This window comes from Trichomonas vaginalis, chromosome V, assembly GCF_026262505.1.
Source record: "Trichomonas vaginalis G3 chromosome V, whole genome shotgun sequence".
Classification (NCBI taxonomy): domain Eukaryota; phylum Parabasalia; order Trichomonadida; family Trichomonadidae; genus Trichomonas; species Trichomonas vaginalis.
Window position 1 is genome coordinate 30991879 of NC_067207.1, and position 18121 is coordinate 31009999.

At 32.5% G+C, this 18121-nt stretch overlaps 4 protein-coding genes across 4 annotated transcripts, besides 2 other annotated features; 3 read left to right on the top strand and 1 right to left on the bottom strand.

The window, feature by feature from the left end:
• Nucleotides 1–1329: part of a mobile genetic element that runs on past the window's edge.
• A 16-nt stretch (nt 1330–1345) lies between these two features.
• TVAGG3_0434320 (cysteine proteinases family) lies at nt 1346–2173 on the top strand (the record flags this gene model as incomplete). The annotated part of the gene is made up of 1 exon (XM_001303408.1): nt 1346–2173. One exon carries the CDS (start codon nt 1346–1348, stop codon nt 2171–2173), a length of 828 nt encoding a protein of 275 aa, XP_001303409.1.
• Nucleotides 2174–2352: 179 nt separating this feature from the next.
• TVAGG3_0434330 (ubiquitinyl hydrolase protein) lies at nt 2353–7995 on the top strand (the record flags this gene model as incomplete). The annotated part of the gene is made up of 1 exon (XM_001303409.1): nt 2353–7995. The coding sequence occupies one exon, from the start codon at nt 2353–2355 to the stop codon at nt 7993–7995; it is 5643 nt and encodes a 1880-aa protein (XP_001303410.1).
• A 323-nt stretch (nt 7996–8318) lies between these two features.
• On the bottom strand, nt 8319–10413 carry TVAGG3_0434340 (regulation of choline O-acetyltransferase protein; the record flags this gene model as incomplete). Its single annotated transcript, XM_001303410.1, has 1 exon — nt 8331–10367. The coding sequence occupies one exon, from the start codon at nt 10365–10367 to the stop codon at nt 8331–8333; it is 2037 nt and encodes a 678-aa protein (XP_001303411.1).
• A 224-nt stretch (nt 10414–10637) lies between these two features.
• Nucleotides 10638–12237: a mobile genetic element.
• Nucleotides 12238–15441: 3204 nt separating this feature from the next.
• TVAGG3_0434360 (protein of unknown function, DUF4106 family) lies at nt 15442–16227 on the top strand (the record flags this gene model as incomplete). The annotated part of the gene is made up of 1 exon (XM_051233911.1): nt 15442–16227. One exon carries the CDS (start codon nt 15442–15444, stop codon nt 16225–16227), a length of 786 nt encoding a protein of 261 aa, XP_051103641.1.
• Nucleotides 16228–18121: the final 1894 nt, after the last annotated feature.

Genomic DNA, 18121 nt, shown 5'->3' on the forward strand with positions numbered 1-18121 from the left:
CAACTAAAATGTCAGTTTTAAAAAATTTAAAAATTATATTAAAACAATAGTCATTGAGGATGGTTAATTGCAAAAACTCAAGAAACTATCATTATCTCTCTTTGCTTAACACATCTACAACTGGAAACATCATTCCAAATGTTGCATTCAAGAATCCTATTATTATTCTTTCTTTCAATCTTTTATATTTACTCTTTAAATTCTAATATAATATAAATTCTTCATTTCCTTTGTTTAAACTTTTTTCATTTTAATACCATTTTATCAGATAGTAATTTTTGTTTTTCTCTGACCAAAAATCTTCTCAATTTAACTCCACCTTCACAAAAATTCATTGAGTTCTCTCAAAATTCTTGTATTTTTGGTATACTTAAAGTATCATCTTCAAATATTTTTTTGGAGAAAATTGACTTTGCATAATATCGTAATACTTTTTAAGGCAGATAGATTTACCGTAAGTTGAAGAACTTTTAATTTGAACAGAAAATTATTCAACAAATATTCTTTTTATTTGATCAATAAATTGTAATATCATTATACTATATATTAATATGAATTTTTATAGAAAAGCTTTATTATTTTTCTCAATTTTTAATTTCATTTCAGTCTCTAAACTTTCTACTATGTAAAAACGTATTATTATATAATAAAATAAAATATATGTTTATTCGATCTCGTATTTCAAAAAATAAAATTACTTATATAAAAAGATTCTCTTTAGTCAACTTTCTTTTTGAATCTCTAATAAGTTTTTACTGTTGCTTCTATATATTAAGTATTGATTCTTGTAGTAAAGAAAATCCGGAACGTTTATTTATTAGAATACTCGAACTTTGACTTACATATTACTAATTGTAATTATTTTCAAGAGCTATTTCTATTACTCCTACTTGTTCGGCTTAAAATCTGCTATATTGTTAAGATAAACTAAGTCTAAATTTTGAACCATTTTTTGAAGTTTAAAGTGTAATACATATCGATTTTTTATCCGAATTTAAGAATTGCTTCAAAGTTTTAGCGTGAAATCGTGCATTTTTTCTAATGAAATTGTTATTATAAGATAAGCAATCTGAGTTTTTTTGAATAATATGTCACTACACATGATAGAGCGTTACGTGCTGAAAAGTTACGCTTCGTTCTGAAAGTGGTAATGAAGTTTTATTAGAATTCATCAAAAAAACGTATGAAAATAATCGTATGTCAAAATGTGAGCACTTCTCAAAATTTGCTCACATTTTGACTATTTTTGTGAGATCTTCCTCACAATTTTTTGACAAACGTACAAAAAAGTGCCAAAATGTGAGCAAATGTGAGCAATTTTTATATCTCCAAAGAATCCCTTAGAATGAACAGAGCTATTGGATTTGTTGCTAATCTTAAAAACACAGGTAACCATGCCATGACGTTTTGGGGATTCGAATTTGATGAAGAAGGAAACGTAATTTATGCATATGAAGCTGATAATAATGAATACAACGATTTTGATAAATCATTTGTCAGAAGAAGAAAGATAAAGTATTCAAACTATGCTGGCGAATATGCCACATTAATGAATACACAGTTTGAATGGCCAATCACAGAAGTTTATGCAGTAGATGCACAAAAAGCAATTTGGAAAGAATACATTACCAAAGAAGAATCTTCAAGTACTCCAGACGACGAAGAAGAAAAACGCCGTAGAGAAGAAGAAGAAAGGCGTAAAAAAGAAGAGGAAGAACAAAGACAAAGAGAGGAAGAAGAAAAACGCAAGAAAGAGGAAGAAGAACAAAGACAAAGAGAGGAAGAAGAAAAACGCAAGAAAGAAGAGGAAGAGAGAAGAAGGAAAGAAGAGGAAGAACGTAAGAAAGAGGAAGAAGAAAAGCGCAAGAAAGAAGAGGAAGAACGTCAAAGAGAAGAGGAAGAAAAGCGCAAAAAGGAAGAAGAAGAGAAAAAGAAGAAAGAGGAAGAAAATAAAGAGCAAGAAGGAAATAATAATTCTGGCCAAAGCGCAGATCAGCAAAAGAAAGCTGAAACCAAAAAGAAGAAAATTATAGCAGTTTCAGCTAGTGTTGCTGCAGCATTTGTTGCCATTGTAATAATTGTCGCTGTTATTATTATCATCAAAGCAAGAAAACAAAAAATGTCACAAAGGATTTCATCATCTGGTGACCTTAATGCGTATTTATTCGAATAAGATTCCCATATATAATTTAATAAAGTAATATTAATCTATTTTTATTTACTGTGTTTTATTTACTAGAAAATCCGAAAGGACATTAACTTTTCTGAATTTCATGATGAAATCAAATTTTTGACATTTTTTGTTTTACAATTTTTTGTAAAGTGTCAAAAAACTAATTTCGACATTTGGAAATGAATTATGATGACTTTGCATGTATTGCATTAAGTTGTTGTGGTTCGAGCTCTGAGTTTGGTCAGATTATTCCACTTGTTCTCGAGAAAATCAAACAAGTCATTGCGAACAAGCATTTAGATCCACCAGAAGAAGACAAAACAGACACATTTCTTACATTTTTCATACCAGATTTCCTTCGAACTCTTTTATCTAGCAGCAGCTATCAAAGTTCGGATTATAGAGACATTAAAATCTTATTACGTGATCTTCTAGAATTATCTACCAAATTCTTTTATGATGATACATATAAGAAAACCATTTTTAGTATAGATACTCTTCTTTTTACGAAAAATTCTGCACTTTATCAACAAAATGACCCTACTTCAATGTTTTATACAATATGGCATTCATTTATAGAAAATTCAAAGTTTTACTTTATAGAATTAAGCCACTGTATTCAAGATAATTTCGGTCAAGACGAATCTATCTTTTATTTCGTATTCGATGCTTACAAATTATCGGGCAAAGCGGCAGAATTCAAGATCTGCGTCGAAAATGCCCTACAATCATACGTCAATTTTCTTTTTGGAATTGATTCAATTTTAGAAAAAGAACCGCAGAGGCTAAAGGAGTTTCAATTCAAAGCATTGCCACTATTTATCGAACTTTTACCTGAATTACGATCAATACAAGCCTTATCTTTATTGAATATCTTGACAAATTTGTTGAATTCTACACAACACAAAACGAGACTACTCGGTGCAGATAGTATAGCACAAATAGCGAGGATCTCTCAGTTCTCAATTGCCATTTCAGACTGGGCCAGGCAAGAAAAAATCAAAAAATCTTTGTTGAACCCTGTCAGTGTTTCTTTATGCAATAGTTTATCTCCTGTTATACAAGTTTGCCTCAAAAACGGTAACATTGAGTTCGAATTGTTCACTGAATTCATAAATGAATGTATCAAACAACAAATTTCGGAATCAACCATTTCTGACTTCATTTCAACATACTGTGATAATTTCCAAGTTGATAAACAACCAGAATTACTTGAAAAAATACGTTCTGTCGAAATTACAGAAAATAATATTGAAATTTTCGCAAAAATCCTTAGTAATTTGGAATATCACAAGAAAGAAGCCTTAGAAATACTAATAAAATGGTCTGAAAACAAAGAACTAAGTAATGACTCTCAAAAAATTTTATTAAATTATATTATTAAAATTGTTGAAAGAGCCTCGAGTACTAGTATACCTGAATGTGCTGTAGACTATGCCAATCGCCTTATTGAAGAAGAAGATTTCGATAACGCATTGAAAATATACACAAAATTAGTGAGATATAACATTTGTTCAAAAGATGTAATTCAAGAATTTATAAAAAGTGACGGAAAATTACGAAAACTTGGTTTTGATTTAGAAATACAAAGATTTAGTCAATTCGAAGAAATGAATTTGAAGAAATATAATGATAGAATTGATGATTATTTCTGGTACTTCATAAATGAACTCATTAAAGCATCAAAATTCAGAGTTTATAATAATCCAAATATGTCAGAATTGAAACAAATTGCGAAAGAATATGATTATTCAAAGGCTACACCTTCTTTTGTTGATTTCGTTGAACAGTTAAGTACTGATAGTCCTATATATCTATTTAGAGTTGTTAAAGAATGCGAAAATCCTGAAATAACAAAAATTGCAATAGATAAATTATTAAAACGTGGACAAAATTTGTCTACAATCATAGAAAAGCAAGTCATTGAAAATATTGATAATTTTAATGAATCATTTATAAGAATTATTCCTATTGTTGATTTCTTTTTCCAAGATTTGACAAATTTTCATAAATTTGCCAAAGCAAACATTATTCCTCACTTTTTGCCAAAAACAATTGATGTTATTTTTGTATTAGGAAGCAGAGAAGAAGAAGTAACAGTTACAGAAGACGAAACTGCAGAAGATTTAGTTGAACAAGCATCAGTTGTTTTCAAAGAAAAAGTAAATCTTCGTGAATTTTGGTCAGTTCTTGATACTGTGAAAAATCGAGAAATAAAAGAAGGTGAAGAAATTGTTTTTGCAAAACCAATAATTGAATTAAATAATGTTGTGAAGATTAATAGCATTATTAAGTTCATTAATCATGGATTAACTGAAAAATTGTTGGTTTTCGTTAATGAAAAAAGTGACATTTCAAAAAGTGACATGGAAAAGATATTTAGCTTGATAAATAAATTACCAACATCGCAGGACATCAAAGATGCTTTGAAAGAAAAAGATAAAACACTAGAACTTCTAGAAACAGCCAAAAACATTTATTATGTCAAATATATCTTTGAATCAATAAGAAATTTAAGTCAATGTTCAAAAGATTATTTGTTGAAAGATGATAAAGAGATTCTCCATAAAATTATAAAGTTCTTGGAAATGGAATCACCTGCAGAGTTCAAAGAAGAAATAATTAATATTTTGAAACAATATTTGGAGGCAGAATTTGTTACAAAAAGTGACATTCACTTCATTTTGCCAAATTTAATTGATATTTTTGTTGACGAAACATGCTCAAATGATATGAGATTTAATATAATAGAAATCATCCAAAACTTGTCTTATGGAGAACTTCAACAAGAAATAACTGAAATAATGAAGCAAAAAACGGAATTTTTGAATTTAATTTTGCAAAATTTGACGAAAGACAATTTTGAACAATTTAAAGAATTCGTTGACAAATGTGATATTTTACCAGTTATTTTTGAAATTGTAAGAAGTCAAATTTCCAAAGAAAACTTTGACAACAAATTCATTTTATCATTAATTGAAGAAAAATCCGAAATTGGAAAATATTTTTCAGAAAAAGAGTTCTTAGAAATGTCAATTAACTTGATTACTTTGCAAAACCCAGAAATGGTCAAGTTTGGCGTTGATTTCTTTTATAAATTAGCAGATAAATCAGAAATTGTAAACGAATATGTCACTTTTCTGATTAATTTGATATTGACGACAGATAATGAAGATAACAAAGAAAACATATTCAAATTGTTCTGGAAAATAAGTGAAATAAATGAAGTTTACAAAACTGCTTTTGTCACTTTTGTTGATGATTTAGTAAACTTAAGAATTGAGCGGTTTAACTATGATTATCATTTATTCAACCAGTCGTCGACGAAAAGTGTTGGATTATTGAATTTAGGAAGTACTTGTTTCTTCAATGCTGTTATTCAACAACTATTTCATCTTCCTTGTTTTACATATATAATATTAACTGAGAAATTTGAAAATGACATTTCTATGCATCATTTACAAAGGATGCTTTCTGAATTATTGATTTCCAAACAAAGGTATTCAGATCCGAAATCTTTCTTTGATGAATGGAAAGGATGGAATTCCCAGAAAATCAATGTAAAAGAACAACAAGATGCTTCCGAATTCATGACCATTTTCATTGATAAATTACCACCTGATACTTCCAAACTTTTCAAGGGATCTTCTGTTTGGACTGTAAGAGATTTAGAAGGAAATATCCTCAAAAGAATTGAAGAAGACTTTACAACAATAAGTTTGCAAGTGAGGTCATTTTCAAACATGAATTCTTCTTTGAATGGATTTGCTAAACCAGGAATGTTGACAGGAGATAACCAATACGAATCAGACGGACAAAAGATTGATGCACAACATCTTACACGTCTCAAAGTTTGTCCTCCAATTTTGTTCTTCCAGTTAAGAAGATTCGAATACAACACAAGAACAGGAACAAGAGACAAAATCAATGACAAATTTGACATTTCTTTGAAAATTAAAATAGATCCATTACTTGAAACAAATGAGAAACAAAACTATTACTTATTAAATGGAATAATTATGCACAGTGGCGGTGCAGATTCAGGACATTATTTGTCATATGTGAAAATCCAAAATAATTGGATTGAATTCAATGATAGCGAAGTTTCTTTTATCGACCAAGAAACTGTTTTAGAAAAAGCTGCTGCAAAAGGTACTTTGGAAAACTGTTCCGCTTATATTTTGGTATATGTCAAAGAAAATTTCATTCAAACTGATGATAATGATGAAATGGTTACGTTTAATGATTTAGAAAAATATATTCCTAAAGATATGAAAGAAGAAATATATAAAATGAATGAAATCTTCATGAAAACACAGTTCGCTTTCTCTAGAATTTTCTTGAATTATATGATGAATGACGATAACAGCGGTTTTGACAAGAAATTGAATTTCTTTTTCCATATTTTCTTGCATGCTGATTACAAAGAATTTCCAACGAGGTTCTTCGACAAAATGATTCGTCAAAGCTCATTTAATGACTCCAATTTGAAGCTGGTTATTTCAGAACACACTGATGATGTTATAGAATTGTATTTGAGTTTGACAAATACAGATATTGTGAGCAAACTTAATGTATTCATTTCATCATTGTCAGTACAATTAACTGATGATGATAAACTGTTCGAGTTCTATCAGACAGTTGTTGACAGATTGGAATTATTCGTTGAAAATAGAATGAACGTCAAAAATATTTTGAAACTGATTTATGATTTTTCATTCAATCAAAAAGAAAAATGTCAAGTTTTTGTTGACAAAATCCAAGAATTTATAGTTCTAAATTACGAGAAGGCTGAACAAATGGCATTAACATATAAGTCTAACCTGTTTATTGGTGATGTCTTCAATATTTTAAGTTTGTATTTGGATTCAGTCAAAATTAAAATCCTTTTGAAATATTCTGACATGATTATTATGACTTATTCCAACAGACATCCTTTCTATAATTTACTAGTTTTGTTATATGAAAATGATAAGATTGATGATGAATTTTTCTTGGAAACAGCAAGAGCAAATCCATCTGCAATGTTTTCTGAATTTAGAAAGAAATTTGATACAATGAAAATTGAAAAATCAATTATTATTGTCACTTTTTATGAAAGATTCCATTCATTAAGGGATGAAATTCTCAAGTTCTTGATTACAAAGGATTCAATTAATTATGTACAAAGCTGTAGATTGTTATCAAAACCATTAATTTCACTTTTATTTGCAAACAAAGAAGAAGATCGAAAATCAGCAAGAAATATAATAGAAATTGGTTTCCCTGTAATGAGAAACGATGACATTCTTGAGAATTACAGTGAAAACGATGACTTTTTAGACTTTGTTGATGAATTTTTGAAATATTTCGTTAAATTCGCAAATTCAGAAGAAAAGAAAGATGAAAAAGTGATGAAAGATGTATTAAATTATATTGTTATTCTTTGTCCATTTATGCGTGAAGAAGAAGACTTAGCTATAGTATCTTTAATCACGAATTCTTCAGAACAAAATGAGATTTTCAATTATTTAATGTTTTGTTCTTTGTTGGGTTCTGATTTCGCCGAAAAATATTTCACACAGATCATGGAAATCGTTATGAATAAGATTCCTCATTATGATGAAAACAGAGTCAGTGATGAAACAACATCAGTTTTGGCTGCTTTGACTTGTTTTGCAATGAATTTAGATTATAATTCTGATGAAATTAAGAATTTCTTGTCTCAGGAAGTCATGAAGTTGTTCAAAAATGTGATGAAAACACATGGAAAAGATACTTCTGAATATTTGTTCCTTGAAACTGCTTACAATGAAATCGAAAATTCGAAATCAGAAAAATAATTATAATATTTCTTGTATTTTTTATTTATTTATTGTTTTAAAAGTTAGATTATATTTTGGAAAAAGTGATTTTTTTATAAACTTTCATTCAAAAAATTAAATTTGATTTTTGATTTTATGCCAAATATCAAAATTATTGAGTTAATGAAATTAGTAGGTATACTTTTAATATCGATTCGATAAAACTAAAAAAAAATAATCACATTAGATATTGTAGATCAAGAAAGAAAATAAATTCGAGATATATCTTTTCTAAATTTAATTTTTTCTTTATAAAAAATATTTTAGTACAAGAAATATTTGAGAAATAAAAAGTTTTTTTCTTTAATTCCTTTCTAAACAATATAATTTGCATCAGAATCCTCAAGATATGCATTTTCTTTTGCATTTCTAATTGCAAATATAACCAAAGCTGCAATAAATGCAATCACAATTAAAGCTGCAACTCCGGCACATGCCGCAATAATTATCAACTTTTTCTTTTTAGCCTTCTTTTCTGCTGCTTTGGAATTTTCATATGAACCTCCAGACCCTGTTGTTGTTGTTTCATTTCCTCCAGTTCCTGAAGGATTTTCAACTCCAGGTCCTGATGGATTATTTCCTGGTTCGGGTCCTGATGGATTATTTCCTGGTTCGGGTCCTGATGGATTATTTCCTGGTTCGGGTCCTGATGGATTATTTCCTGGTTCGGGTCCTGATGGATTATTTCCTGGTTCAGGTGCTGATGGATTATTATCAGGTTCAGGCTGTGTCGGTGTTGGAGAATCACTATTCAATTGCCTTGTATCTGGATTGAATGGGTCAACAACAAACTTCATTTCGTTAAGTTTCACAGACCTGCAGAATCTTTCAGGATCAACACAAGAAACTTGTCTGCGATAGTAACCTAATGGCAAAGAAAATTCCTTAGTTGCGTTTTCTTTTGTGCATGTGACACTTTCAAACTGAGTTGCAGCTAGATCTTTATTGACTTGAATTGTGAACGATTTATATCCGTCGCATGTATATGTACCGCATTTGTGGTAATTATATGACATTGTTGATGGAAGGATAGCTTGTCCATTAGGACAAACATAATTTGGAAAATAAAATGGAATGAAATCATAAACTTGTGTTCTACCAACTCCAATGCCTTTCGGATCGTAAAATTGTTTTTGTTCATTAGATAATCCATTAATGGTTACAGGTCCTGAAAATGGTCCGGAGAATTTGAAATCAAAACTTGCATACCACTTTTCATATACTGAGAAGTTTCTCATATAATACTTAGGGAAAACATTTTGTGGAGGACCAATTGCAAAGTTTGGAATTGGTTTTCCGTCAATTGATTCTGGGTGGCCCCATACTAATGGTTGTCCCATTCTCCAGTTAACTTTGTAGTTACCTGTATCCATAAGAACTGCAAGGACAGCGTCAGTCAACCTGGAATATGGTCCAGCTTCTGTTTGAATTGTCATGCCAACCATCAAATCTGTCATGTAAGATCTTGCTTCTAAATGACTTCCTGCTGTTCCTTGACCGCCATCATTTTCAATTTCTAATCCAGATGGACATTTTCCATAAGTTCCTTGGAATTCCTGAACTCCAAAGCGCTTCATTGCAAACTTATGGGCGTATGGTGTTACTAAGAAAGTAAAACTTCTCCCATATTTTGTAAAACTGCATGTTATTCGTGAATGCGGAGATGTTGACTCGTGAGGATGGTAATAATCAAAATATGATGATGAAATACCCAAAGCATGGAAAATTTCATGAACGCAAGTGTAAAAGAATCTTGAATCTTTTGAGTTTTCATTTTGTACTTGTTCTGGAACTGCCATTGGATTTAGGAAAACGACACCAAATATTGGTCTGTGATATGTTCTCTCTTCTGATAATCCAGCTGCTGATGCAAGTGTAGAATCATCATCATCTCTTGGTCTTGAAAGTATCGCAAGTACAATATCAACTCCAGATGCTGTTTGGGAGCCAAAATTCGTCTCGTATCCATAGTTACCATTAAATTCTGTATATTGAATATCTGAATTATAGGGAATTACGGAAAGAAGTCTCTCCAAGTATGTCTTAACGTTGTCAAGAGTTCCCTTAATAGTCGAAATCTTAGTTGAAGTTAAAATATGTTTCTGTTCACAAAAGTAAGTCTTGCCTTGGAATCGAACATGTTGTCTAACGGTTTGGCAGGTTCGTTGATCATCTTTTGATTTATCAATGTAGTTATAATCTAATTTTATTCTGATGTTTTTCCATTCGACATTTTTAAGATTTCGAGATAATTTAGGTCCTTGAAGCGTTCTTGTTATATTGCCCATTTCAAGATCATGATTGCACTTATGTACATTAATTTGCTCAACGAGGAGTAGGGATATAATCATTTTTTCTGATTTCAATGATATAAAATTGCACAGCGCTGAAAAAAAAATTATATAGGAAATTATGTGATGATTATAAATTATGCATAAAATTTCGCCTGTAATTTTTCTGATGTTGAAACCCAGAATCGTGATATCTCTGATTTTGATATATCTTCATTATTTATGGGATTTCTTGTTTCGAAAAACGGTTATGGAAAAATTTCAATATTATCCTATTTATTTTGTCATTAAATCAAATCGATTATTCAAATAACCTATGAACTCATCAAATATAGATCCGTATTTTTCCCAAGTGATCGGGGTATCTCCAATCCCAGCCCTATCGTCCTCCCAGTGTCAGTTTTCAATATAAAATCCAAATTTTTTTTGAAAATAAAAATTTCGAGAAATTTTTCTGATTTTTTTTTCTTTGATTTCAATAATTCAAAATAAATTTGGGAGTAAAAAGACACTATTTAATGAAATTCATATGAGTGAATGTGGATAAATACTCTCAAAACATACAATTTATCTATTTTTTCTTTATATTATCAACTAATTAGTGATAATTTTTTTTGAATCAGATTTTTTTTTCATTAAAAACATAATATATAACACAACAATGATGCACACATACGTATCTACACATCAAAATATAAAGCTTGTTTTGGTCTGGGCATCCCAACCCAAAATTCTTAAAAAATTGAATAAAATTGAATACTTGGGGCTGGGATACCCATCCCAAAACCGAATTGAATTTTTTGAATTAAAGAATATATTTATGTATTTATAATATACATGTGATGTCTATAAAAAATACTAAATTCTAAAAAAAATTCAATTTATTCAAAACGTATACTAAGTGATCACTTCATTAGTAGGATCAGCAATCCTACTAAATGGTGAGAACGCCACTAACTAAAAAGGGAGTCCTTGGAGCTCTTGATCTCTTGTCAGTAGAGTTCATAATGAGGCATGGCATCTACTGATTAGAGATCAGAGCAATCCTACCTTACCTTCAGGAGCTACAAAGCTCCTAATCGTTACGAGAGGGAGCCTTGGAGCTCCTGAAGCTCATCAGCAGAGGCTATTTACCATTTGGGCCTCTTCTGATGAAAGATGCGAAACACGTCTACGAACCAGGAGCTTCAAAGCTTCTAATCCTTACTAAAGGGAGCTTTGGAGCTCCTGAGTCTCCATCAACAGAGTCCCAGATGGTAAATGTCCTTTGCTGATGAAAGATGCGAAACACATCTACGAACCAGGAGCTCCAAAGCTCCTAATCCTTACGAAAGGGAGCTTTGGAGCTCCTGAAACTCCTTTTACTATAAAATAGGACAGTTTTCTTCTGAGGTTCTCATCAAATCTAAGACTTCAGAAGAAAGCTGTCCTATCAATGTATACTTACACTCTCATGGACTACAAGTGTACAATTTTAAGGCAGAGATTATCCGAGGCCTCTCATCAAATGAGGGACCTCGGATAATCTCTACCTTAAGTAGTCAAATAACTTTTCTCACTATTTAGGAACAAAAGAACAAGAGTTGGAGTACTTTAAGGCAAGATTCTTCCGAAATCTCTCATCGAATGAGAGACTTCGGAAGGACCTTGCCAAATCCTTGAACGCCAATATCCTTGGAACTGAGCTAGAACCAGGGAGAAGTAGCATACTATAGAGCACGATGGTAATCTCGGAAATGCTTATATCGCCCCAAGCACAATATTTAAGAAGTCTAACTCATATATACAAGAAGTCAGGCTGAATAGATATTGTGCATATGGTTTGCAGAACTCTCATGATATTTAAAATTCATGTTATCCCAAAAAAGGTGACACTTTGGGTGTATCGTCCATCCCAGGGATGCAAAAATCACATCACCTTGGATCTATACGCATCAAATGAATACTAATTTCCATTAACAAATCAATGTTTCCATAATTCGATTTCGTTGAATTAGTAAACAAAAATGTGAACCTAATGGAAATGGCAAAACCTCATATACGTTATTACAATTCATCTCGAGATCATCATTATATTCATCCTAATTCGGTTGGATATGAAATATATGTTCATTTTAAGCGGTTATTATAGTAATTTATCATAATTAAACAGTATAAATAAAATTTAAATATTAATATTGTTTTTCAGGCATGGTTCACCTGTATTCTATGACCTCATCTCAATTCAAATCAAAGTGGCTTGAGGTATTCTTTACATTCAATGCTTGATATCATGAAAATTGATTAAGGATGTCAATTTGGAAGAAAAGTGAGAAAATTCCTAAAATGCTAAAAATGAATTTTCCAAACGTACTTTTTTATCAAAAAAAAAAAAAAAAAAAAAGGAAGTGGGGCTTCCAGGGGCTGCGCCCCTTCTAGCCCCTAAGAAATTTTGCCCAAGACCCAAGAGGAGGACCGAACCCCAGCCGACCAGCCGGTGACTTTTTTGTAGAGCACTCAAAATAGTATAACTTTGTCCGGACAAATAAGGGCCTATCGTTGCTACAGGAAAAGTTACAGGCGTTCCAAGGAAGTATACTTTGAGAAGCCTTTTCCCCTTATAGAATGAGATAGGACGGTTATTTTACAAAACTGACAACACTTTGACCGAGTAGTTTTTTGTGCTGAACAAAAAGTGTCATATAAACATCTGTCAAAAACCGTTTTTTACTTCACTTAAAATGCCACGTAAGCTACGTAAGAATATACGTAAGAGGAAGGGGCATTGAAAACATCCCATAGTAAAACTGACACCACAAACAACAGTTGCAACAACAAATTATGAATGACCCCACTATGTTGCAACAAATGTCAAGCAACCCTATGCTTTTAAACCGAGTTATTGGTGCACAGAGTGGAGGTTTAAGAGCGGCACTTTTAGCGAAAATGGCAGGCTATGGTGGAGCTGCAAGACGGAACAGCTTATAACCCTCAAAGTCAAATGAATTTGAGTTCACTCAAAAATCAAATAACAGATGTCAAAAGTCAAACATAGACATACAGAAACAAATAAGTGAAAACGAAAAGAAAACTAGAATATGACAGACACACAAAGAACTAAATGAGTTAAACGTAGAGAAAAAGAAGAAAGAAAACAACTGAAAGAACTAAGTACAGAGGAATATGCGAAAAAAGTGTCAGAAAAAGCAGCAGAAGTAGCAAAAAATGGAACAAGATGTTATAAATTTGAAAAACCATACTACTCAATATAAAGTACTGAAAGATGAAGAAATAAAACAAAAGCCCTGAAGACATATATGGATAGCGATGAGTATAAAAAAGAAGTTGAAGCAAATGTAAAGGCAGAAAAACTTTTACAGTTGCAAAACCAAACCGTACAGTATGAAAACTTAGCACAAGAAAGTAAAAATAACGACGCAGCCATGCAAAAGGCAATGAAAAGCGCAAATATATAAAAGCTAATAATGACTGGTTAGATGCCCAAGCCAACGCTAAAGCAGCCCAACTTATAGGGTCAATAAGGACAAAAATACAAGCGGATGAAGACAGTTCAAATGAAGCTTTAATGAATGCTGACTTTAAGAACGCCTTCGAAGCTCTTCATAGTAAGGTGAAACTAGTGAACGACTTCTCATCTGGAAAGAAACTGAAGTCTGAAGGTTTCGACAAAGAGTTAAGAGAAGTAGCACAAAATATGACGAAAATAACAGATGCAGCAACGAGACAGGCAGTTCAAAGTGCCTATGACGCCGTTAGAGCAACTGTTGTGGAAAGTCAAGAAAAAGAGTTACAACAGACCAAAACAGACCTAGTAAATGCTTTCTTAAAAACGAAAAGTCAGGTAGGACATTATGCTGCAGATGGAACATATGTGCCAGCTGGTGGAACTTATATACCACCAAACCCTCCAAGAGAAGCACCTGCACCAGGACTACCTAAAACATTTACATCGTCACATGGACACAGACACAGGCATGCACCAAAACCAACACAACAACCAACAGTTCAAAATCCAGCACCACAACAACTAACAGTTCAAAATCCAGCACCACAACCAACAGTTCAAAACCCTGCACAGCAACTAACAGTTCAAAACCCTGCACAGCAACAACCACAAACAGAGCAAGGACATAAAAGAAGTAGAGAACAAGGAAACCAAGAATTCTTAAAAATGCTTAAGGAAGATTATGGTTACCCAGATACTCTTGACTTTAGTGACAGATATAAAGAAGCTATTAAAAAGTTCAAGGAAGGAAATACTGACCCGAACCTATTTAGCTTTATGGTTCAGCACCAAATGGGATATAATTTCAAACCTGGAAAATACAAGCTCGCTAAGGGATATGATTTAATAGCATATCATCCAAATGACATGAATGAATTTACTCCGAGATATTTGGTGTCAGAGCTAAATGATAATTCAACTCTCTTCATGAAACGCGTAAAAAATAGAGACGGAACGAAAGAAGAAAGGTTTATGAGTCCGGATGACTTAGATAGGGAACTTGTTAAAAACGGTCTCGGAATATATGAAATGCCAGCAGATGAGGTACAAGAAACTCCACAGGAAGAAGTTCAGATACAACCAGACATGGAAGAAATAGTTCAGCAACAACAGCTAGAAGAGCCTGAAGGAAACGAACAAGTCCCTCCTTTGGAAACTAACTTCACAGAACTAGATGAAGATTTGGAACAGCCGAAAAATCTTGACCCTCAACAAGTGTATGCGGAGAATATGGAATCTTTCCAAGAGTCTAAGAAAAATTCGGCTGACATAGTAGAAGAATATCGAAAAATGTTCACCGACATACAAAAGACTCCAACATCAGATGAAAATATTCAGCATAGAATGGAAGTACTGAAAGAAAATGTACGCAAATACAATAATCCTTTTTACTTACGACCATATAACGTTCAATCTTTGGCTGAACTCGGTGAAAAAAAAAGGTTAAATTTCACCAAAACATATAGAAATGAAACATTGTTTAAAGTTCATTCAGAACCTAACCAATATGGAAACAAACCTACTTTTGTTTCTGCAGACTATGGAACTACAATGAGATGGGGTCATAAAGCTAATCCGGATAGGTGGTTCATAAACTTACAACCACAATTCCAAGAAGTTGTAGACGCAATGGAAGTGAATGGTGAACCAGATATAGCTGGTATTTTCAGCGCGGCTTTAATGCCATTGAAAGATATGAAACATGCAGATATTTTGGACCAGTATGAAATGAACATGGCTGATGGAAATATAACACCTGACGTTCTAGAACATTTATCTCAAAGAACTACACAGAACCATAGAGATGGTATATTTGGTGAAGAGTTTAGAAAGAAAGTTAGGGAGATAGAAGGAAGAGAACCTATTGTACATGACCTTGCAAACGAAAGTTTACAAAATGTCATAAAAACTTACTTTGCAGACAATGAACTGAGAAGGGATGAATATTTAAGAAAACTCAAATGGACAGTACCAAATGAAATGTTAGTATTGAAAAACATGTTCCTTGACAAAATAAAACCAACTACAGAAATAAATGACGCAAGACTGAAACATTGGGTAAAAGCTTTCCCATTCACAAAAGATATTATTGGTAACATGGAAAGAAAACCAGAATGGCTACAAAAACATATATTTGGAAACGAGCATATTCCATATGGACAAGCTATATTTGAAGAGCTTGAACCGGAAACTCAGGAAAGAGTCATGCAAACAATACGCGAAGACTCAAATACAAACTATGACAAAATCTTTCTAGGATATAGGTTACCTGAGATGGGCGACCAGAGCCCAAAGGCAAAAAGGACATGGGAAATTTACAACATACTAGGTGAACATGAGGCAAAGATGCAACAACTTGAAGCAGAGGGCAAGTTACCAAAAGCGACACCAAAGAAGAAGAGTAGAACAAAGTGAAAGTAGTGAAGAAGTAACTTCATCTAGTGAAAGTAGTGGCAATGAAGGAAAAAGAAGAGTTAAAAACTCAGTCAGGAAGAAAGTAAAGCTTGGTCCGAAACAATTATGATATATAAATCCAACTATTCTATATTTTTACCCATATGAAATGTACGCCGCTCAGAATATAACGCCAACAGTTTTGGATGCCATGAACGGAAATGTTTCCGAATGGTATAACGAATGCGACAATGCCATTAGAAGGTCAGAAATAGTTCCTGGAACTTACGAATATACAACTGCTGTTTCTTATGGAAACGTAGGTGAGTTTGGAGAAGGTTCTTCAACAACAGTAGATATTGCTTGCGACAGGTTTCATATTATTTCTATTGACAACTCATTCTTATACGTGGAACAAGACATTGAAATAAAACCTTCTGCCAAGTTGTCTGACAAGAAAGGTTGCAATGGAATTTTCTATGTCGGATACCAATATGCTCCAGAAGTTTTTATGGGATATAAGATATATTCTAACTCTGACTTAGTTCAAACAGTAACATGGGCAAACTATGAATGGTTCGCTTTGAGAAACTCAGTACAACCACAAGCTAGAGAACAAACAGACCAGTATGCAAATATTGAGAAAATAAGAAGACTTGACCCTAACGTTCCAGGAGTTTATGTTAACCTTTCTGTTCAGATGGAACTGCTGCCACTAAAGTAAAACTGAAACTTAGAGTTCCTTGTCATCTTTCCTCATCTTCAGGTTTTTAAGATACTTGCCAAACTGGGCAGGAAAAATTTCTATCGAACTTACTCCAAGCAAAAATAACTTAGTCATTGCACCAACACAAGACCCATTCACTCTTACAGACGTAAAGGGAACAAATAAAACGTCATTCGCCGAATTTTGCAAAGACAAAGTTGACTTAGACTTTGGTTTCTCAAACCTCAACACTGAAGTAAACTATTATTTCAATGCTGCTGGAGATGCTTGGGACCCAGTTAAGTTCACATGCGAAAAATTTGAATGCAAGAGAATAGAAAGCAGACTTGCAGTCTATATGTTGGACCCAGATATTTCAAAATGCTTTAGCTGCCAAATATATTGCAGTTCCACTTAATGTTCCCTATACACCAAATATCTGTCAAAGACTTTGCAGGTGAAGTTGGAAACCAAAGTGCTGACCCAGGTGCAAGAACAGATATTGCTTTAACAACTGCAATGAAACATGCAGATACTATGTTTGTACTGTTCAGACGAACTATAAATGACTATTCTGTTTCTACAACCCTGGTATTAAATATCATATAAACATAGATGGCAAATATTATCCAAGAGAAGAATATTTACTAGGATATGAGGTCATACAACTTGACATTAGATGCTATGAACTTTAACAACAACTTCACAACAACCATTAACCCTGAAATGCAAAGTTCTATTATGCCATATGTGAAAGTATGGACTCATACAGGAGGTCAAAAAACTCAATATACAAATGGAGACCGTTCAACTTTTGGCTTGGCAAGATGAAAGTTTTTGACGTTGACAAAAATATAACTTCAAAACTTACAGATATTTCTAAAGGTAAGTTTACTTACAATATTATGTCAAAACTGGCGTACTGTCAATATTTGACGGAGAGAAAATCAGTTCAAGAACAACTTACTGACCTGCTGCCAAAATCTGCTCGATGGAAGCTGTCGTTATGCCAATCTGAGGAGCCCCAGCAAGGTTTCATCGAACGAATCTTCAAAAGAGCATCTTCCGTGAAAAGTGCTATTGGTTTTGTAAACTTCTTTGCTTTCAATTCATCTGGACCGTCTCTGTCACCAGTATATTGTATTTGAACTGTACCAACAGTTGAAATACCACCCATAAGTCTTCTGAGTCAGCAAATGGACATGCAAG